The following is a 22,301-nucleotide window of genomic DNA, read 5'->3' as shown; positions in this document are numbered from 1 at the left end:
TAGATGAAAATGTTATCATTTATCATTGATCAGTCCATTTACAGTATTTCACAATTCATAATTTTAGAAATCACAGTGACTCAAATAAACACAAATAAGGAGCACTCTATGGCCAGACAGCAGCAAATGTATAATACAAAATGAATTCTAAAACATATCCTTAACATGGTTAAAAAATGTCCTTAACATGTCATTACATAAAAACTTGATGTTTTTTATTTATATCATGACTGATAAATTTTAAAATCTGTAGAGAGATTTTACAATGATCAATAATCAGCACAAATCATGTCGGCAATCCTCTACATGTTTCAAGTTATTGCTGAAAATACCACTTGAAATTTAATAGCAACCTAAGATTTCTAAGCATTTATGTTTGCAGCTTTTCCCACTAGACTTCAAAAAAGAGGATGTTAAATAATGATTACAATTGGTGCTTAAGAAGAAGAAAAAATGTTTTGGACTTTCTTGGTCATACTGGGAGCAATATTATTCTCTATGACACATGGATTTTTTTTTTAATATTGTCCAGTTCAAATTCACTGTGTTGGACAGGACTGGTAGCATTAACTAATATGCATAAAAAGAAGACACAAGATAAAACACAATTACACTACACAGAGGAGACTGTGGATGGTGGTACTAAGTATAGTAGGAGCAGAGGGGTAAAGAATAGAACCAGTTAAGTAAAGGCTCTTCTAAAGAAGAAGGTTTTGAGTCTGGATTTGAAGGAGTTTAGAGAAGGTGACTCTCTGATATCCTTGGGGAGAGTTCCAGAGCTTGGGGGCATAACAGGAGAAGGCCCTGTCACCCATAGAATGTAGACTGGCTTGGGGGACAGTTAGGAGACCAGAATGTCAGGGAGAGCTCTTTCCAGATCCTATGCAGACGACAATCTGGGGTTGTGGGAGGAAACACGGGGGGAAAAAGGCACTCAGGAGACGGGAATGAAAACAGGGGTGCGTGTCCATGGTGTGCTGGTGGTCGGGGGAGGTTTGGCCGAGGCAAACAATCCAGAAGAAAGTCAAGGGGGAATCCAATCGGAGGCAAAAGTCCAAAACTGGGCGGTCCATCCAAGACAAACAAGATTTAAAAACAAGTACCGGGTCGGAACCGGCACAGGAATGGGAACGGGAACTAAAACCTTAATGGGGCCAGGCGCTTCCAGGTCCCGGACTTGCCTGGTATGGAAACCAATGCAGAGCCCAGAATAGTGTCAGCGTCCGGCTTTTAAGGGGGAACTGAAAAGGGGCTGGAACAGGGAGCAGGTGTGGGAGATAAGAAACAAACAAGGAAGGGCTGGAGCACCCTTAAGAGGAGGGGTTTACGATCGTGACAGAATAAGAAGAGTGAAGGTTGCGAGGTGGGGAGTAGGGCGATAATAGTTCAGACAGGTACTGAGGTGCCAAGCCATGCAGAGCCTTATAGGTGAGCATGAGGATTTTAAAGTCCACATTGAATTTGACAGGCAGCCAGTGCAAAGACTCCAAGATAGGAGTAATGTGATCACTTGCACTAGACGTGGTCAGGATTCTGGCTGCCGAATTTTGGACATACTGCAGTTTGTTCAATGTAGTTTTAGAGTTTTAGTTTGCGAGTAGAGCATTACAATAGTCAATTTGGGAGAACACAAATGTGTTGATCAGCTTTTCAGCCACAGTTAGTGATAACATAGGGTGTAGTCTAGCGATATTTATGAGGTGAAAAAAAGATATTTTGACAATATGCTGCACATGTGGGTCGAATGTAAAGCCAGAATCGAATATCACCCCCCGGTTTTTCAATTTAGACTGAAGCTCAAGTACAGAACCATCTACACATAGGGTTACAGGATAGGCTTTACAAAGTCGATGAGGGGGTGCCAATAAGCATGAATTCAGTCTTGTCATAGTTAAGATAAAGGAAATTTTGAGTCATCCAAGTTTTTATGTCAGAGATGCAATTAGATAGAATAGAGACAGCCACATCAGTGTCAGGTTTGATATGGAGGTATATTTGAGTATCATCAGCATAGAAATGATAGCTGAGGCCATGTGATCTTAAAACTGACCAAGTGGGAAAATGCAAATGCTGAAGAGCAAGGGGCCCAGTATTGAGCCCTCAGGAACACCAGACTTAACAAGACCAATTTCAGACCTCTGAAAAAAATTAATCTTTTGGATTCTTTTAAGAGCTTAGAATTAAGAATTTAAATTTTGTTGACATATCACCTAGTTTTCTCCTAATCAAAAATTCAATTTTTAGTGCATTTCAAAAACAAAAGATGATTATATATAACCGAAACTCCGATCTGGGACAGAAATGCAATTATTTTCCCAGCAGTACAATTCTATCCTATTTCTGTTCTGATGAATGAATGTGAAGTATAATCTTGCCGGTGTTCTTGTTGGCTTCCATGCGCCTGTGAGCATCAGAGACCTGGTCCATGTTGTAAACACTGTCAATCACAGGCCTAAGAGGAGAGGCTGAGTCTGGAGAGAAGTGTGGAAGAGTCTCCTCTCTGAAGGCCTTCACCAGCGCTGCTTTATACTGGGGAGAAACACAGGAAAGAATCATACAGTCATATAGGAGGCATAGATCTCTTACTGAACACCTATCGATTATTAACTAAAATACATGACCTCATGTGTACCCAACCATTGCTCAATTTAACTTTTTAATGCCATGATCCCTACAAAGTCCACTGAGAAAAATAAAAACTCAGGAGCAGCTGATTGTGCGCTTGAATGGCTGACTCACCAATTGACTGGTCAGTAAATTACAGCAAAACATGTGGCGATTGTTTTTCCCAAACTTTTTACTTTTCTCAGCCCCTGACCCCCCTCTCTTAGTATGGAAATGCCAACCGTGAAGTCTGTACCAGCATGAGAGGGATGGTGAGAACCGCTTATCTTCTTCTCCCATGCGCACTGTTGAGAAATTCCCAGTTTTCATACTGCAAGCTACACGGCACCTGCACCGAATTATGCAGGTCTCACTAAAGACACAGGTTAGAAAGAAGGAGGTAGGAACCTGGGGCTGATTTAAGCCCACTACAATTGTGTACCATACACTACCACTGCCTTTGGGAATCCTAGTCAAGACTGGCAAAAAGCATCATCTAGATTCTTCCAGCAATCGTTTGGCTATAGAGCTCAACCTGCCCTCTAAAGAAGTGTCCATCTTGATTGAGCCCCTCATGAGCCCCACTGAATTGAAAAGCCTTCTACAATGTATAACAGGACTAAGTGCCCTTAGCAAGTTACAGAAGTGACGTCAACCTCCCCCTCTGAAATCTAAACAGTGCAGAACTCTGTCAGAGGAGCTGGTTTTGTGATGCAGCAGAGTACTCCACTGTCTAGAGACAGTTGGGTGTTTGCTAGCGACTACGATTGAATACCATCAGGAGAAGAGCAGAGCTGCCCTCCTCTCTGGTGTCATGTGATCTTCTCCTGCGGCAGAAGAGCCAGGCTTTCGGAATGGCAGTTTAGGGAGCGGTGCTGTGCTTTGCAAATATTGATTTTCATCTAAAGATGAATCACCTTAATGAAAGGATTGGTGGCAGTAATGAAACAGTTTGTTTTAGAAAATACACCTCTCCATTCTCTACCTGCTTCATCCAATTCAAGGATTGTGGCGGAGCCGGAGCCTATCCGAGCAAGCCACGGGCACAAGGCAGGGTACACCTGAGACAGGACACCGGACCAGCGCAGGGCAGACACACACACTCACACCAGGGCCTATTATCCCAGAAGTCAATTATCCTACCAGTATGTCTGCAGATTGCGGAAGAAAACTGGGGCACCCGGAGAAAACTCACACGAAAACAAGGGGAGCGTGCAAACTCCACACAGATAGCACTCCAGGAATTAAACACAGGACCCCAGCACTCTAAGGCAGCACTGTTATAGTATAAATATACTATACACTGTTTATAAAATCATTCTAAATGATTACTTATCAAACATTCTGAAGAATTGATCATTTAGGTCTATTTGGATTCCCGTCATGTACAGTACAAAATGTGCCTCTTTACAATGTGCTGACATTTCTTAGATGTACCTCTAACGTGCGGGATCTCAAGAGACTAGTGAGAAGCTGTCCTCTTTTGGACAAAAGCTTTCCTAGAATGTCTCCATGCACTTCACTTGCTCCCATTGTCCCGTACACCACCCATCTGCCCTCAGTGCTCAGGCACTTCACATTCTTCTCCCAGACAGACCCCGCAATGCAATCCAGTATGACATCAGCCCCTCCACCTGCAGAAACAAGAAAAGCCACCGTTAAAAGGCAGTAAGCCTTTGTCCTAAAAATCTTTCTTTGCACCATGCAAATCTTCATCTTTGAAAGTCAGACAGAAAAAGGGAAATGTGTGATACAAGGTTTTTCCTTTTTTAAAGAAAGGCGGTGATATTTTTATCTTTTTTAAAGAAAGGTGGGACACATGAAGTGTGTCCACTCCTATACAGTACGTAAGGTCCTTTGGGATCCTTTTTAAAATCTTTTATAGCAATGCAATGGTTTATAAAATTATTATTATTTGCTGGCAACTCCTTGTTACAGTATGTACAGTATGCTTTTTTTCATGTCTGCGTGTGCATGAAGGAATCGTTATAATTTACCATACACTTGCACTTTGAAAAAGTTGAAAATGACGAAATGGGCTCCAGATTTGTAACAGACTAGTTATAAATCTGAGCAGCTAGTAAGCAGTAGCACCCATAGGGGATAATTCTGGAACAGACAACAGGGAATGAGATTTCAGGCACCACTGTCTTGTCTCTCTAAGAGTGTTAGAAGTGTCTCAGCTTGATTTTCCCTACCTTTCCCTACATTTCCCAGATCTTCCAGCTATTCCGGTACAATACCCAGATGTATCAAGGGATTCAAATGTACGTTACTCTGGATAAAAGCACCAGCCAGCTAAATTAATAATAATTCATTATCAGCAGTTGACAGGATTCAGAGAGAGCTGCCCTTGCTAATGGGTGTGTTTACCTACCCTGTGTGAACTCCAGGGTTTGTTCAGCGAAATCTTCTTCCTTGTAGTTGAATCCAGCTGCTGCCCCCAGTTGTTTTGCCATCTTTAGTTTATCAGGGCTTCCAGCTGTTACTATGGGAACAGCTCCGGCCAGACAGCAGAGCTGAATGGCAGCTGTGCCAACCCCACTGGCTCCAGCATGAATCAGCACTGTCTCCCCCTTCTTCACTTTGGCTACCAAAGACAACGGTGGGCATGTTAGAATTTGAAAATCCACATAAAATAAATTGCATTCAATTCAAACTCAGCCGGAAATGAGAGTCAACAGTAAAATGTTTCTCATTAAATAGAACGTTTGCTGGGACATAGCTTGGTGAAATGTATAGTAGGTTCTTCCACTGGCAAAAATTGCAAAAAGCAATTAATGGCATTAATAAACTGTTTTGCTCTCAATAAATATGTATTATGATCATTAACTTACAGCAGGGTCAAAAACCTTTAAATACAAATGTATTTCAGAACCTCCAGATGCCAATTTCAGATTTAAAAAAAACCTCCAGACTTTGTGATTATGCACATTTCATCTCAAATAAATGTATATTTAATCCCTGCCCTGAAGATTAATTTCATAAAACATTTCCATCCATACTTAATCATCAAGATTGAACCCTTAAAAAGGTTGTTATTACTAAAAGATGTTTTAATTTTTCAAGAACCATGTGAGAGACCTTCATTTTGTTCTCCAACACGAAGATCTACTAGACGGTAACTGGATCTCCTGCACACAACTGGGCCTCCATCCATACCTACGAGATGTAAGAGCTGGAAGGCGGTCAGCCAGGCCTCGGGAATGGCAGCTGCCTGATGGAAGGTGAAATGGCTGGGCACGGGCATGAGAAGCTCCTCTGGTACTGACACGAACTCAGCATGCCCTCCTCCAGACAGCAGGGCCATAACCCTGTCTCCTGCGGTCCACAGACCATGGCATCCCGGCCCCAGTTCAGTCACAATCCCAGCAGCCTCCAAGCCCAGAATCAGACTGGCTCCGGGGGGAGGAGGGTACACGCCTCTTCTCTGTCTCCCGAAACAATACAGACCACAAGTGAAAAACCCACAAATAAACACACACTCCTACACTTAAGCATTGGTTGCCTATGAAATCACATATTCAATACAAAATCTTGTTACTGACTTTCAAGGCTCTAATCAATCTGGCTCCATCATACATTTCTGAACTCCTCCATGTTTACACTCCCCCTGGAGGCTCAGTTCAGTCCTCTACTCATGGTCCCCAGGATAAGTCACAGACATTTGATGACTGTGCCTTCTCTGTCCCTGCTCCCGTGTTGTGAAATGATCTTCCTCAGACTTTACGAGAGACGATTTCTTGAACTCTCTTCAAAACTAAACTTACAATTTACTTTTTCACCAAGGTCTGCGTCTGGATTGCCTACAAGTCAATTTGTAAAAACCTGTATGCTCTTCGCTTTGTTTTCTTCATTTACTTTTATTGTACGTTTTCTTGTCTTTATCTTTATTCATGATGTACAGCATCCTTGGGTTTGGAAAGATGCTTTATTAATAAAAGTTATTATTATTAAGTGCGGTTCCAGTGCACGACATTATGACCTTAACAATGAGAACCAGAACTGAAAACATAAAATTCAGTACAAAGGTACTTGTTAAATTACTTTTTAACTTAATTTGTGATTAGTTCTTCATTTCTTTGAGGCTATATAACAAAAATGAAAACTACTAACAGACATCCCACAACATCCGGTATCTTAATCAAGCATGTTCTGTACATTCCTTACTCTTTCTGAAGCTACAGGTATGCGAAATGTGTAGTGATTGCATGAGGACAGTGAGCAACACTCTGTTAGAGGAAGCCCTGACTAGTTGAGATCAATGAGAATCCCACAGCATGTTTCACACCAACAGAGCTGCTTCTCTTCTCACAACTGGTAGGCCTCTGAAGCTAAGTGGGTATCTCAGTAAGATACAAAAAGAATTATGTGAAAGAGGCATCATAAATCACCGATGTGAGCCTGGTCAGTACCTGGATAGGAGACCTCTTGGGAAAGCTAAGGTTGCTGCTGGAAGAGGTATAAGAGGGGCCAGCAGGGGGTGCTCACCCTGCAGTTTGTGTGGGTCCTTATGCCCCAGTATACACTATACTGTAAAAATTGTGCCATCCATTGACGAGATGTAAAACCGAGGTCCTGACTCTCCGTGGTCATTAAAAATCCCAGGGTGCTTCTCAAAAAGAGGACAGGTGTTACCTGGCTGAATTTCCCCCAGCCTTTATCAATCCTGGCCTACTAATAATCCCAATCTATGAACTCATCACTCAGTTCTCCTCCCCACTGATAGCTGATGTGTGGTGAATGCAGTGGCACACTCTGGCTGCCATTGCATCCAAGTGAGGGTTACACACCGGTGGTGAAGGAGAGTCCCCATTACGTGTAAAGCGCTTTGAGTGGAGTGTCCAGAAAAGTGCTATATACGTGTAAGGATTATTATTATACTGTATTTTACCCAGATGGGTGCTGCACTGAAACCTGAAAGTCTTTTGATAACAAACAATACAAACTGCAAGGAATGACTTCCATTTTTTAATTGTATTTTATCTGATGTTTTGGTTCCTTTTGCCCTAAGATCTCATCTGTAGAAACATTTCTAGCAAACAACTATAATATAATGCCATAGTTCGCACAGGAGCTAAGCCTATGCCCTTGGATACAAAAACATACAATGTATAACTGGAATGACTCACCATATTCATTTATCTAGGTATATAATTGAGGTGCCAGAAACAACTCAGTCTGTGTAAGCAATACCCCAAATCAATTATGTTTCCTCAGTTTATAACTGTATTTTTTAGATTAAGCCAAAATTTACCTGAAGCAGGTCGGCTCTGTTTAAACCACTGGCATGAACTCTGATAAGAACTTCTCCTCTTTTAGGCTCAGGTCGGGGCACATACTTTAAAAGCAGGTTTTCCGGGCCCCCTGGCACATCTGAGCATACTGCCAACATATTTTCTCCTGCAACATACAAGACTGCTGTCTATTGGATAGGTACACAACCATAAGCAGGGTTACAGAAGAGAGGAAGTCATTAACAACATACTGTAGCTGCATGTTCTTTAAAGGAATACTGCAAATTGTGAATTAAGTATTGTCAATGACAAAAATCAAAGACAAATGTTAAAATTTATTGTACATTAAACTTATTATTTTTTTGTTAATATTGCTTACACGTTTTAATTTTTTTTACCTTTCATTGAACATATTGCTAGATGTGATTAAAAACATATTTTCACATGCTGTAGATCAAAACATTCATAAATAAAATAAGCAATGAAATTCTTTCAGACATCTGAAACGGCTACACACTTTGGCAATATCCTCCATATACTACACAAGGCCATTTCTTTTTAACTTGTTCTTGTCCAAAGGTAACCACAGACACTTTGCATGGTAAGGTTCCGTATGAATTGGATACGATCACTGCTCATTCCACGTATTCCTGAATTCCACTGCTTAATCTTACTTGCTCTAGTTGTAGATACAATATATAAATCTAGAACAAGTGCTGTAAATGCCAATCAATCTTCTGCCAGTAATTCTCAGCTCAATACAATGTAATGTAATTCTATTGAAAATATACGTTTGTAAGTCATTTCTGTCTAGTGTTAATATCATGCATAATATAAGCATATTGTTTTGGTTCTGTTTTTTTTTATTTGCTTAAGAATGGAATACTGTAGCAATTCATTTTTTAAGAATTGGGAAAGGGGTGTGAATCTGTACATTTCAGACTCTGTGCTGTACAAGTATTAATAAATTGGAATGTTACATTTCCCTTATAACTGTACAGGTTTCGTCTTATTATAGTACTTACAAAACCTCACAATGCTACCGACGTTTTCAGCTGTAAAAGATGTTTTACAATCTGAAAGATGAAGCAGAATAGAATAACATCGAAAAACACTTCCACGAACTAGAATACTTCCAAACACATGTACACAAAGCCGAAGTCGGGTTTTTACACATACAGTACCTGTCTCATACATTCACAACGCTGAAAAAAAAAACGTTTCCATTAATTAAAACCGTCATTTACTGTTTGTTTGATAAGCATTAGATACATGTATAGAATGTGATCTATATTCAAACAGATCGAATCTATTTATGTTATGGTCATATACTGTATATAGCTCTTTTGCCTTTGACTACTAAGCATGTGTTAAATGAAACTGTTGATTGTTACAATTTGTGAAAAAGTGCTTTATGTTTCACAGACAAAACTTATTTTCGTATTATCGAAACTAAGTTGCTGAATAACAGACTAACTTCTTTAACATACCTGAGTCCTGAGTAATTTGTTGCTACGAATGACAGTATAACTTCTACTTCCCGGTTAACAGCAAACGTCCCTTTTTTCAGAGTCGAGAGTAGACTCCAGGGAATGAATGCAGCTGCAATTTCAGCGCCGCCTGGCGATATTTGTTTTGACCGTCAGTAAATTTGAAAATAAATGACGAATCAAAAACCACTAGGTGGCGATGATGTCCCATGAAACGATGATATACCGTACTCTATACTAATTATACTCAAACCTCCAGTTTTCTGAGTCTCCTTATCTATTCTTATTTTGTACTTACCACGTGTGATTTTGAAAGCTGTCCTGATTCTACTTTTGGGAAAATGGGGAATGTGAGTAAAGGATTCAAAATAATTAAAGCCATTAAAAATATATACCCAATTGATTTCTTCAGGGGTATTGTTGAGTACCCCTAAAGTATATTTGCTGGGTTTTGATCCAACTGGGTGCAAATTTGTGCTTGTAACTGACTCACTTGCTGGTTTAGCCAACAAACATGCAAATAAATTCTGTATTCATAGCAGTACTGGTGATTAAAGCCCCATTTGGCACAAGAACCAGCAGACACTGGGGTACTCCAGGACCAGGACTGAGAACCACAGACCAGAGGATATGAGTGAAAAGTCCTGAAAAGAGAATTGAAAACGGAGAATTTGTGGCACGCTTGTAATTGAGGGATTGTGGGTCTCCGGAATAAGTGACCAACTGCATATTGTCAAGGCTAATTTAAGAAACGTCTGGATGAGAATTAGAAACCTAAGGAGCTACAAGGGCTTGTCATTGGTAACCTGTCTCATGTTCTAATGACCCCAGCAATATGTTTTAAAGCTAACATCTCCTATAACAACGGTACTGGGATTAAATCCCGTGTATCTAAAGAACCTGTTCTTGGTCACATGACCATGCCCCTCATTTTGTTTCCACATGAATGGCTTCAAACATAAAAAGACCACATTACACTTTGTTTACAAGTCCAAGTGCCATGGCAGCAAATCCATTTTTACAGAAAGGCATCTGCTTAGATTCCACATTTCAATAAGCAGGTATCAAAGATACATTACACACCTCAATGTGTAGAGAGAAAAAGCGTCCTAGGTTGCATTTAAATTTAGGTAAGTGCTTTTTAATAAAATCAGAAGTTGATTTTTTTAGTGGCACTGTTTGTTAAATTGTATTTTTGAAAATACAATTTTTAGCATTTATCAACGATCTTAAGTTTTGTTCTGTATTTTTTTTAATTGTCTACCTACTTGTAACATTGCACAAAATTGAGGCACAATCCTTTAGTATTAATATACCTCTACACCAGTAGGCAAGATATTTTTATCAAGTGTATAATTTTTGTAAATAAGACCAATTTCCAGTGTTCTGAAATTTAAACAAAATGATCAATGAACAAATATTAACATGCCTTAAGAAACTACTTTATCAGTTTAATTACAATGCTCATGACTTGAAAGACATAGATTGTGAACATTTTCTTTCACGATAATGTTGCATTTTAATTAGCATATTCCATTTTAACAGCAAAGACAAATATATTGCCATTTTGTGCAGAATTCATTTTCAATGCTAACTTGATAGATTGCATTTAGCCTCCACTTTTTCTGTAATGCAATCAATTAAACTCCCTATAAGCATCTGTGGATAATTTTGGACTAGACTTCAATCAGTAAAAAAAAAACATTTTTCAGCAGTATCTGACACTTCAGCGCTGGAGGAATGCTATTGCCTCTTTCCCACTTTCTGGCTTTGAACCAACATTGCATCGAGTTACGGTGCAGTTTGTGTTTCCATAGAAGATGTTAAATGGTCCATCATGTCTGTGTTTAATTCAGTAGGGAAGCAACACCTCTGTTTTACCTCTCCTTTTGTTCTTTAATCAACAAACACTGCATGTAGAATCACACAGCTCCAAAAAAAATCTGCCCAGAAACCTCAAAACTGCACGTGCATTCTTCATCATTAACCTCAAAGAGCACATCTTCGAGTGGCCAACGCAGGTCCTGGAGAACTGCATTTCTTCCCTTTTTTGTTTTACCCAAGGCTTCCTGAAACTCTGTCACTGTAACTGGGACCAAATGGTCAAATGAACACTTATCTGAAGCATGTGTTCAAGAAGTATCTATAATGCAGGACTAGACACTCTTAATGAAAGGGTTGATAATCCTCGAACATATAAGACGAAGCAAAATTTGTGTCCATGATTTCTGATGTTACCTGGTTTATTTACTCATCTCGAATTGTGGCAGTGTAGCTTTTACCTGCTTCTTGTGCAATGGCTTTCTTTTCCTTGTAGTTCTGCCATATAACAATACTGCATCAGATGTAATGCCTTTATATGATTTATTGTACAAAGCATCTTGGGTGTTTTTTAAAGGTTTGTCTTCAGTAAGTATGAGTTTGGATTCCATCTAGTGTGCTCATCAAGAAGGAAATTATACTCTGGTTAATATTCTACTGTTTGATCAATCGATATGGCTTTTTTCATCCTTCAAGAACAGTACAACCAGTTAAAGTGGTTAAAAGGAGTGGAATTGTCCTCTTTAGCACAATATCATGTGGAAGCATATAAACCTATAAAAGTGTAATATAATCATTTAAACTGTTTTAAGATTATTTTTCTTCTTTAACTCTTAGTATCCCAGACTCAAGAGCATCATGCTTAAAAGGACAGTTAATAGGCCAGGATCTGGACTGTCAGCAGATGTAAGGATGATGAACAAAAATTTAGAAGCACGGCTTCAGAAAAAACTGCAGCACATAAACTTCAGGTATAGAGTCGCCTCTGCAGCACTTTATGATGAGACCTCGGTTATTATCAAAGAACACACAAAATTACTCCACTTGAAAGGCAGTGAACCCCGGGCTACTGCTGACAACACAATGAAGGAAATAAGGGAAAAGAAAAAAGACATCTCTAATTCGCCATGTTCCTTGGCAGAAGAGTTCAAGAGACAGAGCAACGTGAACTTTTCTCCCAGGACTCATTATTCCCTAAATGGGAAATCCTCCCTGAGATGGCAGCAACCTTGGTCAGCATACAGTTTGAAAATGGATTCCAGACTGGAACCTTGCCTCATCTCAGCTGAAGGTATATTTTCCAGCTATATTAATAGTGGAGGTAGACTTTCTCTAATGAGCTGTCCTGCTCCAAGGCCCAAATCAACCGCCTCTCTTCCAGTTAGATTAGAATCGAATTCTCCGGAGACTGGCACCCACGTCTTCTCTTTAAATCAACTGAAACACATTGCCACCATTGACAATATCACCAAAAAGGAATTGGAGCGTCAAGAAGAACTTCAGAGGCAAGAGAAGAAAAGGCTGAAGCTGCTTGTGCAAGCCAGCCTGAGTCAGAAAATAGAGGCGTTTCTGAGCAAACTCAACCATGAGGACAAGAAAGCAAAGAGAACCGATGACCCCTGGGAGTGACAGATTAGAATTCTTTTCACCCACTCTGTATTCAGCAAGTCTTTATTTCTTGTTTTTTTAAACTACAACTGCTACGTAAACAAGCTTTTTTTGGAAGGAGCACCTTCCCATAAAATAGTTCTGTGTAACACAAATGCTTCTTTTTACAGTATATTTCTTTAATAAACATAAAAAGTATTGAAGAACACTGTTTCATTACAGTAAATTTTACATTAGAGTGAAAGTACAGTATGTAGCATACAAGTACATCAAGATAAACCTTGAGGAAACAGGAGATAGAATTTGGTGTAACCTGAAAATAATTGGTCAAACAGGTAAGGTTTAGAGGTCTATAACTGTTCAACAGACAGTATTGTAGTTTTCAAACAAATTCCAATTACTGTATTTCTGGAAAAATATTGCAATTTTCTTGAGTATTTTTAAATTCTTTATCAATTGAATAATAAAAATAATGCTGTATTTTATGCATCTAAAAAGTGAAAATATGTAATGTTACTAAATCCTTGAGAATCGGATAGACAAGATCCTTGGGTACGTTTCTTGCAATCAAAATTAGTTCTTAAATATTTCAATGCCTTGCCTTTGCTATCATCTGATATAACACCTGTTATGTGGACTAAGCAGCAGACACACATATAGCCCCTTCATAACATATACTGAAAATGAATTCCTCAAATCTCATTCCTCATTCACTCCCCTTCAAAGAATAATGCAATTTATTTTAAAGATGCTATACCTGCATTTGTTGTCAAGCTGGAATTTGAGATACATTCAAGAAAACAGAGAGCATATGTTAATCATTGTCATTACGTTTTTGCTTAACAACCCATATACAGTACATGGATAATACTGTAAATGTCATACCTGCACTTTACAACAGGGGTCCTGGTGAGCCATTTTTAACTACAATAAATTAATAAATGATTTTAAATACATATTTGATAGATTATAGATCCATCCGCACATTTTCTAACCGCTTTATCCAATTCAGGGTCACCTGGGAGTCAGAGTTTATCACGGCAAGCAACAGGCTAAACGCAGGCATGCAGTCCTTTGCAGGGTGCACACTGACACAAATACACACGCCAGGGCAACTTTTCCCAGAAGCCAGTTAACCTACCAGAATGTCTTTGGATTGTGGGAGGAAAATGGAGCACCAGGAGGAAACCCAAGCAAATAAGGGGAGAACATACAAACTCTACACAGAATTGAATCCAGGGCTCAGTGCTGTGAGGCAACAATGCGAATCACTGCTCCACCACCCATTTTTATAGATCATTCAGAATAAGAATTAGAATACTTTCAGCCCTCAAGGACCAAAACTGATCAAACTGAACAAATTACTTGTTTACTTGATCAATAATTTACAAGTGTTCCTAAAGCCTACATGACGGCAAAAATTGTAATAAAATAGTCAAACAAAAAAATTAATGGATGGATCATTAGAATGACAGGTAACTACTTTTGCCTTTGGGTTTAATATTTGAATATCTTAGTCTATTAAAAAGCCAATTAAATGTTGCCAGGCCTTTTAATTTAACATATGCAAAGGTGTAGTTCTCACTCAAGCACAGCATACCAGACATTCAGTATCCACTACATTTACACAAATATTTACATGTTATATACATGAAGACAAAAGATTGTTGCAGATATATAGCATCAAAAAAGGAGGACTGAATTAAACACATCGTTACCTTCAAACAAAACCACAAAGGTTTGAATGTGGAAAATGTAAGTAACACCCATGGTAGATTGAAACTATGCTGTGAAAACGAACATTGCTAAAAGCCCATAGGAAGCTGTAAGATGTTTCTTCGGATCCAAAAGAGAGCTGGTTTAAAGTATCCGCCCCTTCTTCTTCAGGTTGAGCAGGACCTTGTGTCCTGGAGTCTGCATGAACAGGGACTGGTATTCTATCCATCTCGCTGTGTGGGAGAGCGCCTTGTCTGCACACACATATACAGTACAATCAGTCACAAGGTGGTCAAAACTTTCTATACATCAGTCATCACACTGATCAAAAGGATTTTAAACTACAATACACAGTAAAACTGTACCATAAATCCATAAAAATAAGTCCCCAAAAACCTCAGCAATGAACACAGAAAAAAGGGTCTGAGCTTCACATACAGTACCATTTAAAAAAAAAGCTGCACAAGGAAATTACTTTTCATTCTTTTTCATTGTAATCCCTAGATTCACAAATACAGTATACTGGTATCAACCAAAGTGGCAACTGTTTTTGATTGTACAGTAAGTAAAATATTTTGATTGTATAGTAAGTAAAATATTTAGTAAAAACTAAATATGTGAATAATTTCAGATTCTGTGGTTCATCAGCCTGGTTGTGTTCATAGATACCATGATCAACGGGTTTTACTACTGTTGCAGTTTTACCAATGTTGTATTCCTTTGCTGAGGACAATAAGTTGATGGGTAAAATGGTAATGATATATTAATTAACTGTTAATAAAAACATATTTTGTAATGAAATGCTTTGATTATTTATGTCTTCAATTATTGAGTCACATTCTAGGAAGGCAGGTTTGTTGTGGCTAAATAAGGGATATTTTTTAGGTCAGAAATCAATTTTATCTGCACTTAAATTCTTAATTAGCTTTCAGTTTTGGTATAGATGATAAGAACTTTAACCACATTCATTTTTCTCTATAGACTGCACTTTAACAATAGTTCTTTTGCCATTTTTGATTTTGTACATGTAGTGGGTACTTCCATAATTGTATTTCCCCCTAACATAGTATCTCCAAACTTTCAAATGGTACTGTATTTAAGGTGACAATGAGCCTTTCACTGTTAACAAAGTAATTCAATTGACGGGTCCTAACATTAACAACAGTCACATAGCAGTAGCTGGTGCTTTTAAGTGTCTCACGTTGAGATTCTGACCTCACAAACTTATACTGATGATGATGAGGTACAACTATAGCAAGAATCCTCAAGTTCTACCTGATCAAATAATATCTTTGTTTCTTTTCATTCAAGCCAAGGTAAGAATATGAGATTTACAGAAGCACGAATGATGCAAGCTAGAAGCCCTCCAGCCAGGGGTTACTGTACCTTCAGACTCAATAGTGACTTGTGTGGGGAGGCACCGGGTGAGGTCTCCGTATTCCAGAATAATCAGGACTGAGGTCTCCTTTCCCACCTTATCAGAGCACATTATGGTCACCAAATTACAGAGGGAGTTCTTCTCCAGTACAGCCACTGTATCTCCCAATTGTTCCTGCAGGAGAGATGGGAAACTATCACAGGGGAGAGGATCCTATGCAATGAGTGACTGGCAAACTGACTAGTTTTTCTCTGGGCAGTTTTCGCTTCCACCATTTTCACCACCTTGTCATTTCCACTAGCTACTAGCTGGGAAGAACAGACTGCGTGCTGACAACAAATTAACTTACATAATATCTCTATTTGTCGACATAGAGCTATCTTTAATGGACATAACTGTATACAGTTTTCAGGTTGATCACCAAGTGTGGTCAATTCGCCTTATTTTCAATAAAAAGATGAGAGCAATATTTAAAAGAAATATTCATTGCCAATATAGACCTACCTGCAAGGCAGGCCTTTTTCTTTTCACTTTTTACCCTAAAATTACAAAACTGAACAATTTATCTCAAATATTTTCTCAATACAGGAAGTGTTTAATGAGAAACATTTCAGACCTTTAACTTGTTTTGAGCCAAGTCAACTCGACATTACGCAGTAAGTGCAACATGCAATACATCTCCTGGAGAGCAAGAAGTAAAGATGTCACCCCACGGACTAAAACCAGACAGATTTTGTATCTATGCTCCTGCACACCATAGTGCCATAGTGTGTTAACAACATGTATAGAATGGGACACTGGAATGCATGGTCTACCTGGAAGTATATTTCACATACTAACATCAAAGCTACCCAATGTCCTTGACAACTTAGACAAGTATGCAGAGAATTGAAGTACCATGACCCCACAAAGACTATGAGAAGTGACCCCTTATTGTGTTCCCTTGTATGGACTTTTAATTGAGGCATTTGTGAGATATAGTACCTGTATCTGCTTGACCTGGTAGCTACGACCAGCAAATCCATTGAGGTGCTGGCTGAGGGAGCTAAGAAAGCCCAGAATGTCTGTTTGTAGGTTTTGCTTTGCCAGCTGTTCCAAAGGGATGAACGGAGGGATGTTGTGGCGATAGATCCTCAGGGTACGAGTCAAATCGATCTCCAGATTGTAGGAGTCCAGGTACAGACCCTCATAAGCAGTTGATAAAGAAAAGCACAGTCCTCTGCCACTCCGAGTCTCTGTTATATCATAGCCACCTGAGACATTAAGATTAAAAGGATTAGAAGCTAATAGTCAAATTGTACTACCCAAGATAGCACACTGTTGGTCTAATTGATTTGCTCACTGAAATAGCTTTCTAATTTGTGTGGTAAAGCTTTTTTTTTTAATAATTAGTATGTATAAATAAAATTAATATAAATAAAATTAATATTGTTAAAGAGTGTTTACATGGATTTACATGGATGGGCTGAAGACAAGTGGCACTGTGTGGCATTGTCTATTTAAAAGGCAAAGCCACCGAGATCATACAGTGTAGTGTTAAGTAGTCAACTAGTGTTAGTCGATACAGTTTGTGTGGAGAAATAGCTAAAAGTGGCGGTGCGTGTGCTTAATGATGGATGTCTGAGTGCAAGTGCATACCTGCAGTATGTCAAACTGTTTTGCACATGTTTAAGATAATGGCCATATAACTGTATGAGTACATACCTATGAGACGATGTATATCCAGAAAACTTTTCACTTGGGTCTGTCTGGCTTTTAGCAGGGACATGTTAACCTCAGGAATGGAATATTGTGTCTCTTCATCATCTTCTTCATTGCTGTCTTGTCCCTCTAGGTTCAATACTGCTGTCAACATCTGGAGCGACTGGGACACAAGACAACAGAACCGCAGAAAACAATGAAGATCTTCATCGGCAGGTATAGAGGTACCAAAGCAAGTACTATAACTCAAATACAATACAAAGTGGAATAACGAAGCTGTTCTTTCATGTATAGACCTAAACATTTGATCTAGGCCTAGAGCTGCAATGTATCCAAATCAGAATTTCATCCTAATTTGGAGTTTTGCACATCTGCATTTTGCATCAACCTGAGTTATGAATCAGTTTAACAGTTCCTGTCATTTCAGAGCTGAAAAAAAACCAGTTAACAATACTCACAGCTCAGTTAACCTAAACCTGCTAATACATAACCTGTTAAAGAACAGCTTTGGAAATACGTATTCAGAGACACAGCATTCAAGCAAATATGATGCAGAACTACATTATGAAACACGAATCAGAAGATACAAGCAGAAACTAAAGTCCATTTAAAACTGAAAAAAGATGGTACTTATTTACACAAAGGGTTGTAGGAATATGGAACTAACAGCCCAGCCATATTATTGAGGCCAGGAGTATAGCTCCTTTAATAAATAATGAGATCTATGAATCTACCAAAACAAACAAGTTAGACAGGCCGGATGGCATTCTCTCTTTTGAAACCGCAATCTTTCTGTTCTTACGAGAGCCCTAGCACCGATTTTTAGCTAGCTAGAAAGGAAGGGTTCCTCTCTAAGCCTGTCACACTCACCATGGTGGAGTTGACCTTGGCTCTCAGCTGGTCCCTTTGAGCTCGCAGTCTCTGCACTGTGGCTCTCAGCTTCTTCACTCTGCTCTGCTTCTGCAAAGTCTGCTGCTGGTACTGGCTCAGCTTGACAGACTTCTCTTCCAAGACCTCCAGGTGAGCCAGCACACCTGATGAGATGACCAATTAAAACACTCATCCACTTTATTGGACAACAGCAAAGAGACAATCAGCAAAATGGATGGCCAATCAAATTAAATTCTCACCGGCTACAGGCCCGCAAATAATGAACTTTTTCCAGGTAAATAAATAATTACGTGAAAACTGGAATGAACACAGCATACTACAGTTCTCAAGGACCAAAAATGACCATCTGTCTTACCTAATTACATCTCATGCTCCGTTTTATATTTTAATTAATTTATCTTATAGGGAATACTTGCATATTTTACTTCTGCAATGTGACACGCTAAACGCTAGAGATACGTGTTAGGTTCTTGCGTTATCACCCTCTGTTCTACATGTTCCACATTTTCTGAAAACAGTTAGTCTGTATTCATTAACACCATTTGGCTCAAATGTAAAGAAATCCAGCAAACTGAATGCGTTCTCACTCCTACGAAAACAAATACACCTGTGGCATCCTGCAATTTAAAAGCAGAAGAACTTGGAACAGGCAGGTTAGCAACAGCGGTTATAAGAGAATAAACTACGTTTTTCATGCTATAATAGGATTGGCCAGCCCTTTGCATGAAGAGCTACAATCAAACTGGTTGAACAAACAGATCAAATTACCCGATCAAGATCAAAGTCAAATTGTCTTTTATGGTTCAAACACTGTTTACTCATTTAAAGATGATTTGAAACATAAGCCAAAACAAACCACCATCTTACCAGAGCAGTAATTTAAATGAACAAATGACCAGTAGATCCCACATATGTCTTCCAAGATGTACAGTATATCAAACTGCTGGTTATTTTTTTTAGGATGGGTGGCATGTAGGTATTTAGAAAAATGTAGTTGCTGTTCGGAGCACAGCTCAGACATTGCAGATTGAGACTGGGCTATTGCGTTAACTTGCTGTGACCTGCAGTATCCTGGTGCTGGCATACAAATGACTCCTCTAAGGCTGGGTGAGCGTCATGTTGTGACCTTCATGTGTGTTTCAGTTTTCAGTGTCATCGCTAAGAGCCTTGTCAGGACCCCACTCTCCTGTGGGCACTGTGGAAGCAGCAGGCTAAAAATGTGGATTATACACCCATCAGATTGGTAGGATTATAATGTGTGTGTAGGTCAGGTCAAAAAAAAAAAGAAAGAGTGAACAATCTCACATTTAAAACATGAAATGCAGAGCTGAAACTATCCAATATCAAGCTTTTTGCAGATCCGCTACAAAAAGTTAGTGTTGGTGGCCAAAGTACAATAACTTCTTTATGCTGCACAATATCTTTAAAATTGTTAAAGATACTTAAAAACAATTAACTTAAAGGGGAACTGCAGTCCCAATTGCTCAGACTGTTTTTTAAATCTCTGTTAAAAAAAAATTTGATGTACTAGAAAAATTTGACCAATTTTGCATCAAATACGAAATCATGAACTTTGTGAAAGTACTGTAAGTTGCCATTATGAACTCACATTCAAGCTTCCACAAATTGTAATGTGATGCGGTCTTTCCTGCTCACTAGTCACTGTAATGACTAATGTAACCGATGTACAAGTGAATAAGTGCAGGTTGTGTAGCAGATATTTCACTACAGAAATATTCTAACTAATAACAAATAATTAGCATTTGTCAGCAAAACTATCTCAAAATCAAAGAGTAACATTTCTATTGGGTAAAAGAGATGTATGCACAAGTCTGTTTGTTTACAATGTAATAAGGCTGCAACACGTCACAGGAAGTTTGGTTGCCTCATTCTGAATCGCACAATATGGCGCTGCGTTTAGGAAACTACCTTGTCTGAGCATCTCTCTTGCTTCTTCCATTGTCTTGCTTCCCACAGGCCTGAGACACTGATTGATCACAGTACTGCAAAGCAAATAAAGCATAATGAGTCACAGGGACACAGAAAACAGCAGAATCTCTTTCTTAATGATTTAATTTGAGAGTTATTTTCAGACTAGTGTTAAACTTGTCCTAGTTTTAGCCCTGACCACAATCCTGCCTCTAGAGTGTAACACTTAAGTCATCTTAAAGTTTTAATACTTAGGTTTATGAAAACTGTGCAGGGCATATATTTTTAATGTGTCTTATTGTGCGTGGACCTGTAGTGTTGGAGTATAGTCTATTTTAAAATAAAACAAAAAGACTACATCTTATGCGGGTGACAGTTGAAGGGGAAGCAGGGACAGAATGTGCTAAACTGTGCTTATTAAAATCTTGCTACTTTTATATTGAATTGTAACAATTCAGAAGACTTAAAACTTTACTGGAACATAAGTATTACTAGATTCAGCCTTCACGTGGCCTAAAATTTCTCACTTACATATGACTTACAGTAGCAAGATATTACTGCTTGTCATTGTATTTAGCTGTATTGTTTGTGCCTGTCCAGAACACTGTATTTAAGTTGTCAACGAGTGCATTTCATTTCCTTGCACAAAACAAACAACTGCAACATTGTATAATTCTGGGGCACACGTGGAAAAAGAGATATATTTTTACTGCGTTTCAACAGTCAAACAGCAGTTATTGAAAAATTATGGGGGTCATCTGATTATGGCTAAAATTAAACTGCTCTAAGTTGAGAAATTAATTATTTAAATGTTACTTTTAAAACCTGCTGGTGGGATACTCTCCAGAATTACAGCATGAAAGCATAATCAAAACCTCAAGGAAAAATAAAATACCAGCTAAAGAGCGAGGTTTTCTTGCTCAGTTTAATATGAAAAAAACAGAAACCTTACAAATGGGTGGAGGACATCCAGCCCATCTAGTTAATTTGGTTACAGCTGCTTCTTTAAGTTAAAAAACATTGTTTCTTTTAGCATCAGGGCCAAGTAGCCTGTTCCAACCTAATACAACGAGTTTTAAATGCGCTTCTCTGTTGTTTTCAATTGTGTCCTCTGCCTCCTGTTTCACTACAGACTTCTGCTAGGTTGACTTTATCAATGTCTTTGATGACTTGATTATAATAATACAGATTATTGACATTAAAAATATATACCTATTTTCCGAACACACCTCTAGAAAATTGTAAAACCGCTGGTGTTGTTGCTGTTCTGTATCTAAACAGAAAAACGGTGCTGGGACACATTCCTGCTACTGTATGTGTATGAGTTTGAGTTTGTGTCAACCATCACTGTACCGATGTCCAGCGCGTTTAAATGTTTTCTTGCTACTATGCGGATATATTTAACTTCTAGCTTTAAAAGCGTGTACTGTAGTTCACCTGACATGTTTACGGCTCGCTAGAATCAATCCGTGCTTCCATAACGTTAGAATACATAATTTCATAAAGTATTGTTTTAAAATAAAACTAGTATTGCAAGATTTGCTACACAGCCAGCGGTTTCATTCATAATACTGTGAAAATATTTTTGTAAAAAAGTCATTTTTAAACTACGTCTTATCACTTGATTTCTTTCTTAAAAAGACAATACCCCGCACAAAAAATACACGATCATGACAATAGACACAGTTTAAAACGACAGAAACCGATATCGTTTCTGAGCTTTTTCATAAAGGCCAACAAAACTATAAAAAAACAACAGATGAAATAATGTAAAATGTATTACTTCTTACTGTATACGGTTATAACTACTACAAACAAAACGTCTTCTGTTTTCCTTCTCCACGGATGCAAATTAAAATTGGCGCTCTGACTGACAGCTCAACTTTCAAAAAGGCCCGGTGCGTGATGTCAATCCGGAAGGGGAAG

At 38.6% G+C, this 22,301-nt stretch overlaps 2 protein-coding genes and 1 long non-coding RNA gene across 8 annotated transcripts; 1 reads left to right on the top strand and 2 right to left on the bottom strand.

The window, feature by feature from the left end:
- Positions 1-9,432, bottom strand: tp53i3 (tumor protein p53 inducible protein 3). 4 transcript variants are annotated; one of them, XM_088624903.1, is made up of 8 exons: positions 9,332-9,432; positions 9,026-9,046; positions 8,867-8,917; positions 7,862-8,007; positions 5,689-6,034; positions 4,982-5,194; positions 4,042-4,238; positions 1-2,529 (listed from the first exon to the last, which is right to left on the bottom strand). In XM_088624903.1, exons 4-8 carry the CDS (start codon positions 7,997-7,999, stop codon positions 2,335-2,337), a joined length of 1,089 nt encoding a protein of 362 aa, XP_088481029.1. In that variant the 5' UTR covers positions 8,000-8,007; positions 8,867-8,917; positions 9,026-9,046; positions 9,332-9,432; the 3' UTR covers positions 1-2,334. The 4 variants fall into 4 exon arrangements, with proteins under 4 accessions (XP_088481029.1, XP_088481028.1, XP_088481030.1 ...); XM_088624902.1 differs by lacking the exon at positions 9,026-9,046 and having other exon boundaries at positions 9,332-9,420; XM_088624904.1 differs by lacking the exon at positions 9,026-9,046 and having other exon boundaries at positions 5,767-6,034; positions 9,332-9,420.
- A 956-nt stretch (positions 9,433-10,388) lies between these two features.
- Positions 10,389-12,966, top strand: LOC148674610 (uncharacterized). The gene is made up of 2 exons (XR_015935348.1): positions 10,389-10,461; positions 11,990-12,966. It is a non-coding gene; the product is annotated as an uncharacterized LOC148674610 (long non-coding RNA).
- cenpo (centromere protein O) lies at positions 12,919-22,288 on the bottom strand. 3 transcript variants are annotated; one of them, XM_088624899.1, is made up of 7 exons: positions 22,166-22,288; positions 20,376-20,449; positions 18,426-18,589; positions 17,559-17,718; positions 16,839-17,107; positions 15,863-16,028; positions 12,919-14,730 (listed from the first exon to the last, which is right to left on the bottom strand). In XM_088624899.1, exons 2-7 carry the CDS (start codon positions 20,404-20,406, stop codon positions 14,621-14,623), a joined length of 900 nt encoding a protein of 299 aa, XP_088481025.1. In that variant the 5' UTR covers positions 20,407-20,449; positions 22,166-22,288; the 3' UTR covers positions 12,919-14,620. The 3 variants fall into 3 exon arrangements, with proteins under 3 accessions (XP_088481025.1, XP_088481024.1, XP_088481026.1); XM_088624898.1 differs by having other exon boundaries at positions 22,159-22,270; XM_088624900.1 differs by having other exon boundaries at positions 22,185-22,265.
- Between the last annotated feature and the right edge of the window lie 13 nt (positions 22,289-22,301).

The sequence above is a fragment of the Lepisosteus platostomus genome, chromosome 3 (assembly GCF_059453375.1).
Source record: "Lepisosteus platostomus isolate fLepPlt1 chromosome 3, fLepPlt1.hap1, whole genome shotgun sequence".
Classification (NCBI taxonomy): domain Eukaryota; kingdom Metazoa; phylum Chordata; class Actinopteri; order Semionotiformes; family Lepisosteidae; genus Lepisosteus; species Lepisosteus platostomus.
The sequence above is the reverse complement of the archived record's forward strand: the minus strand, read 5'-3'. Positions and strand labels throughout refer to the sequence as shown.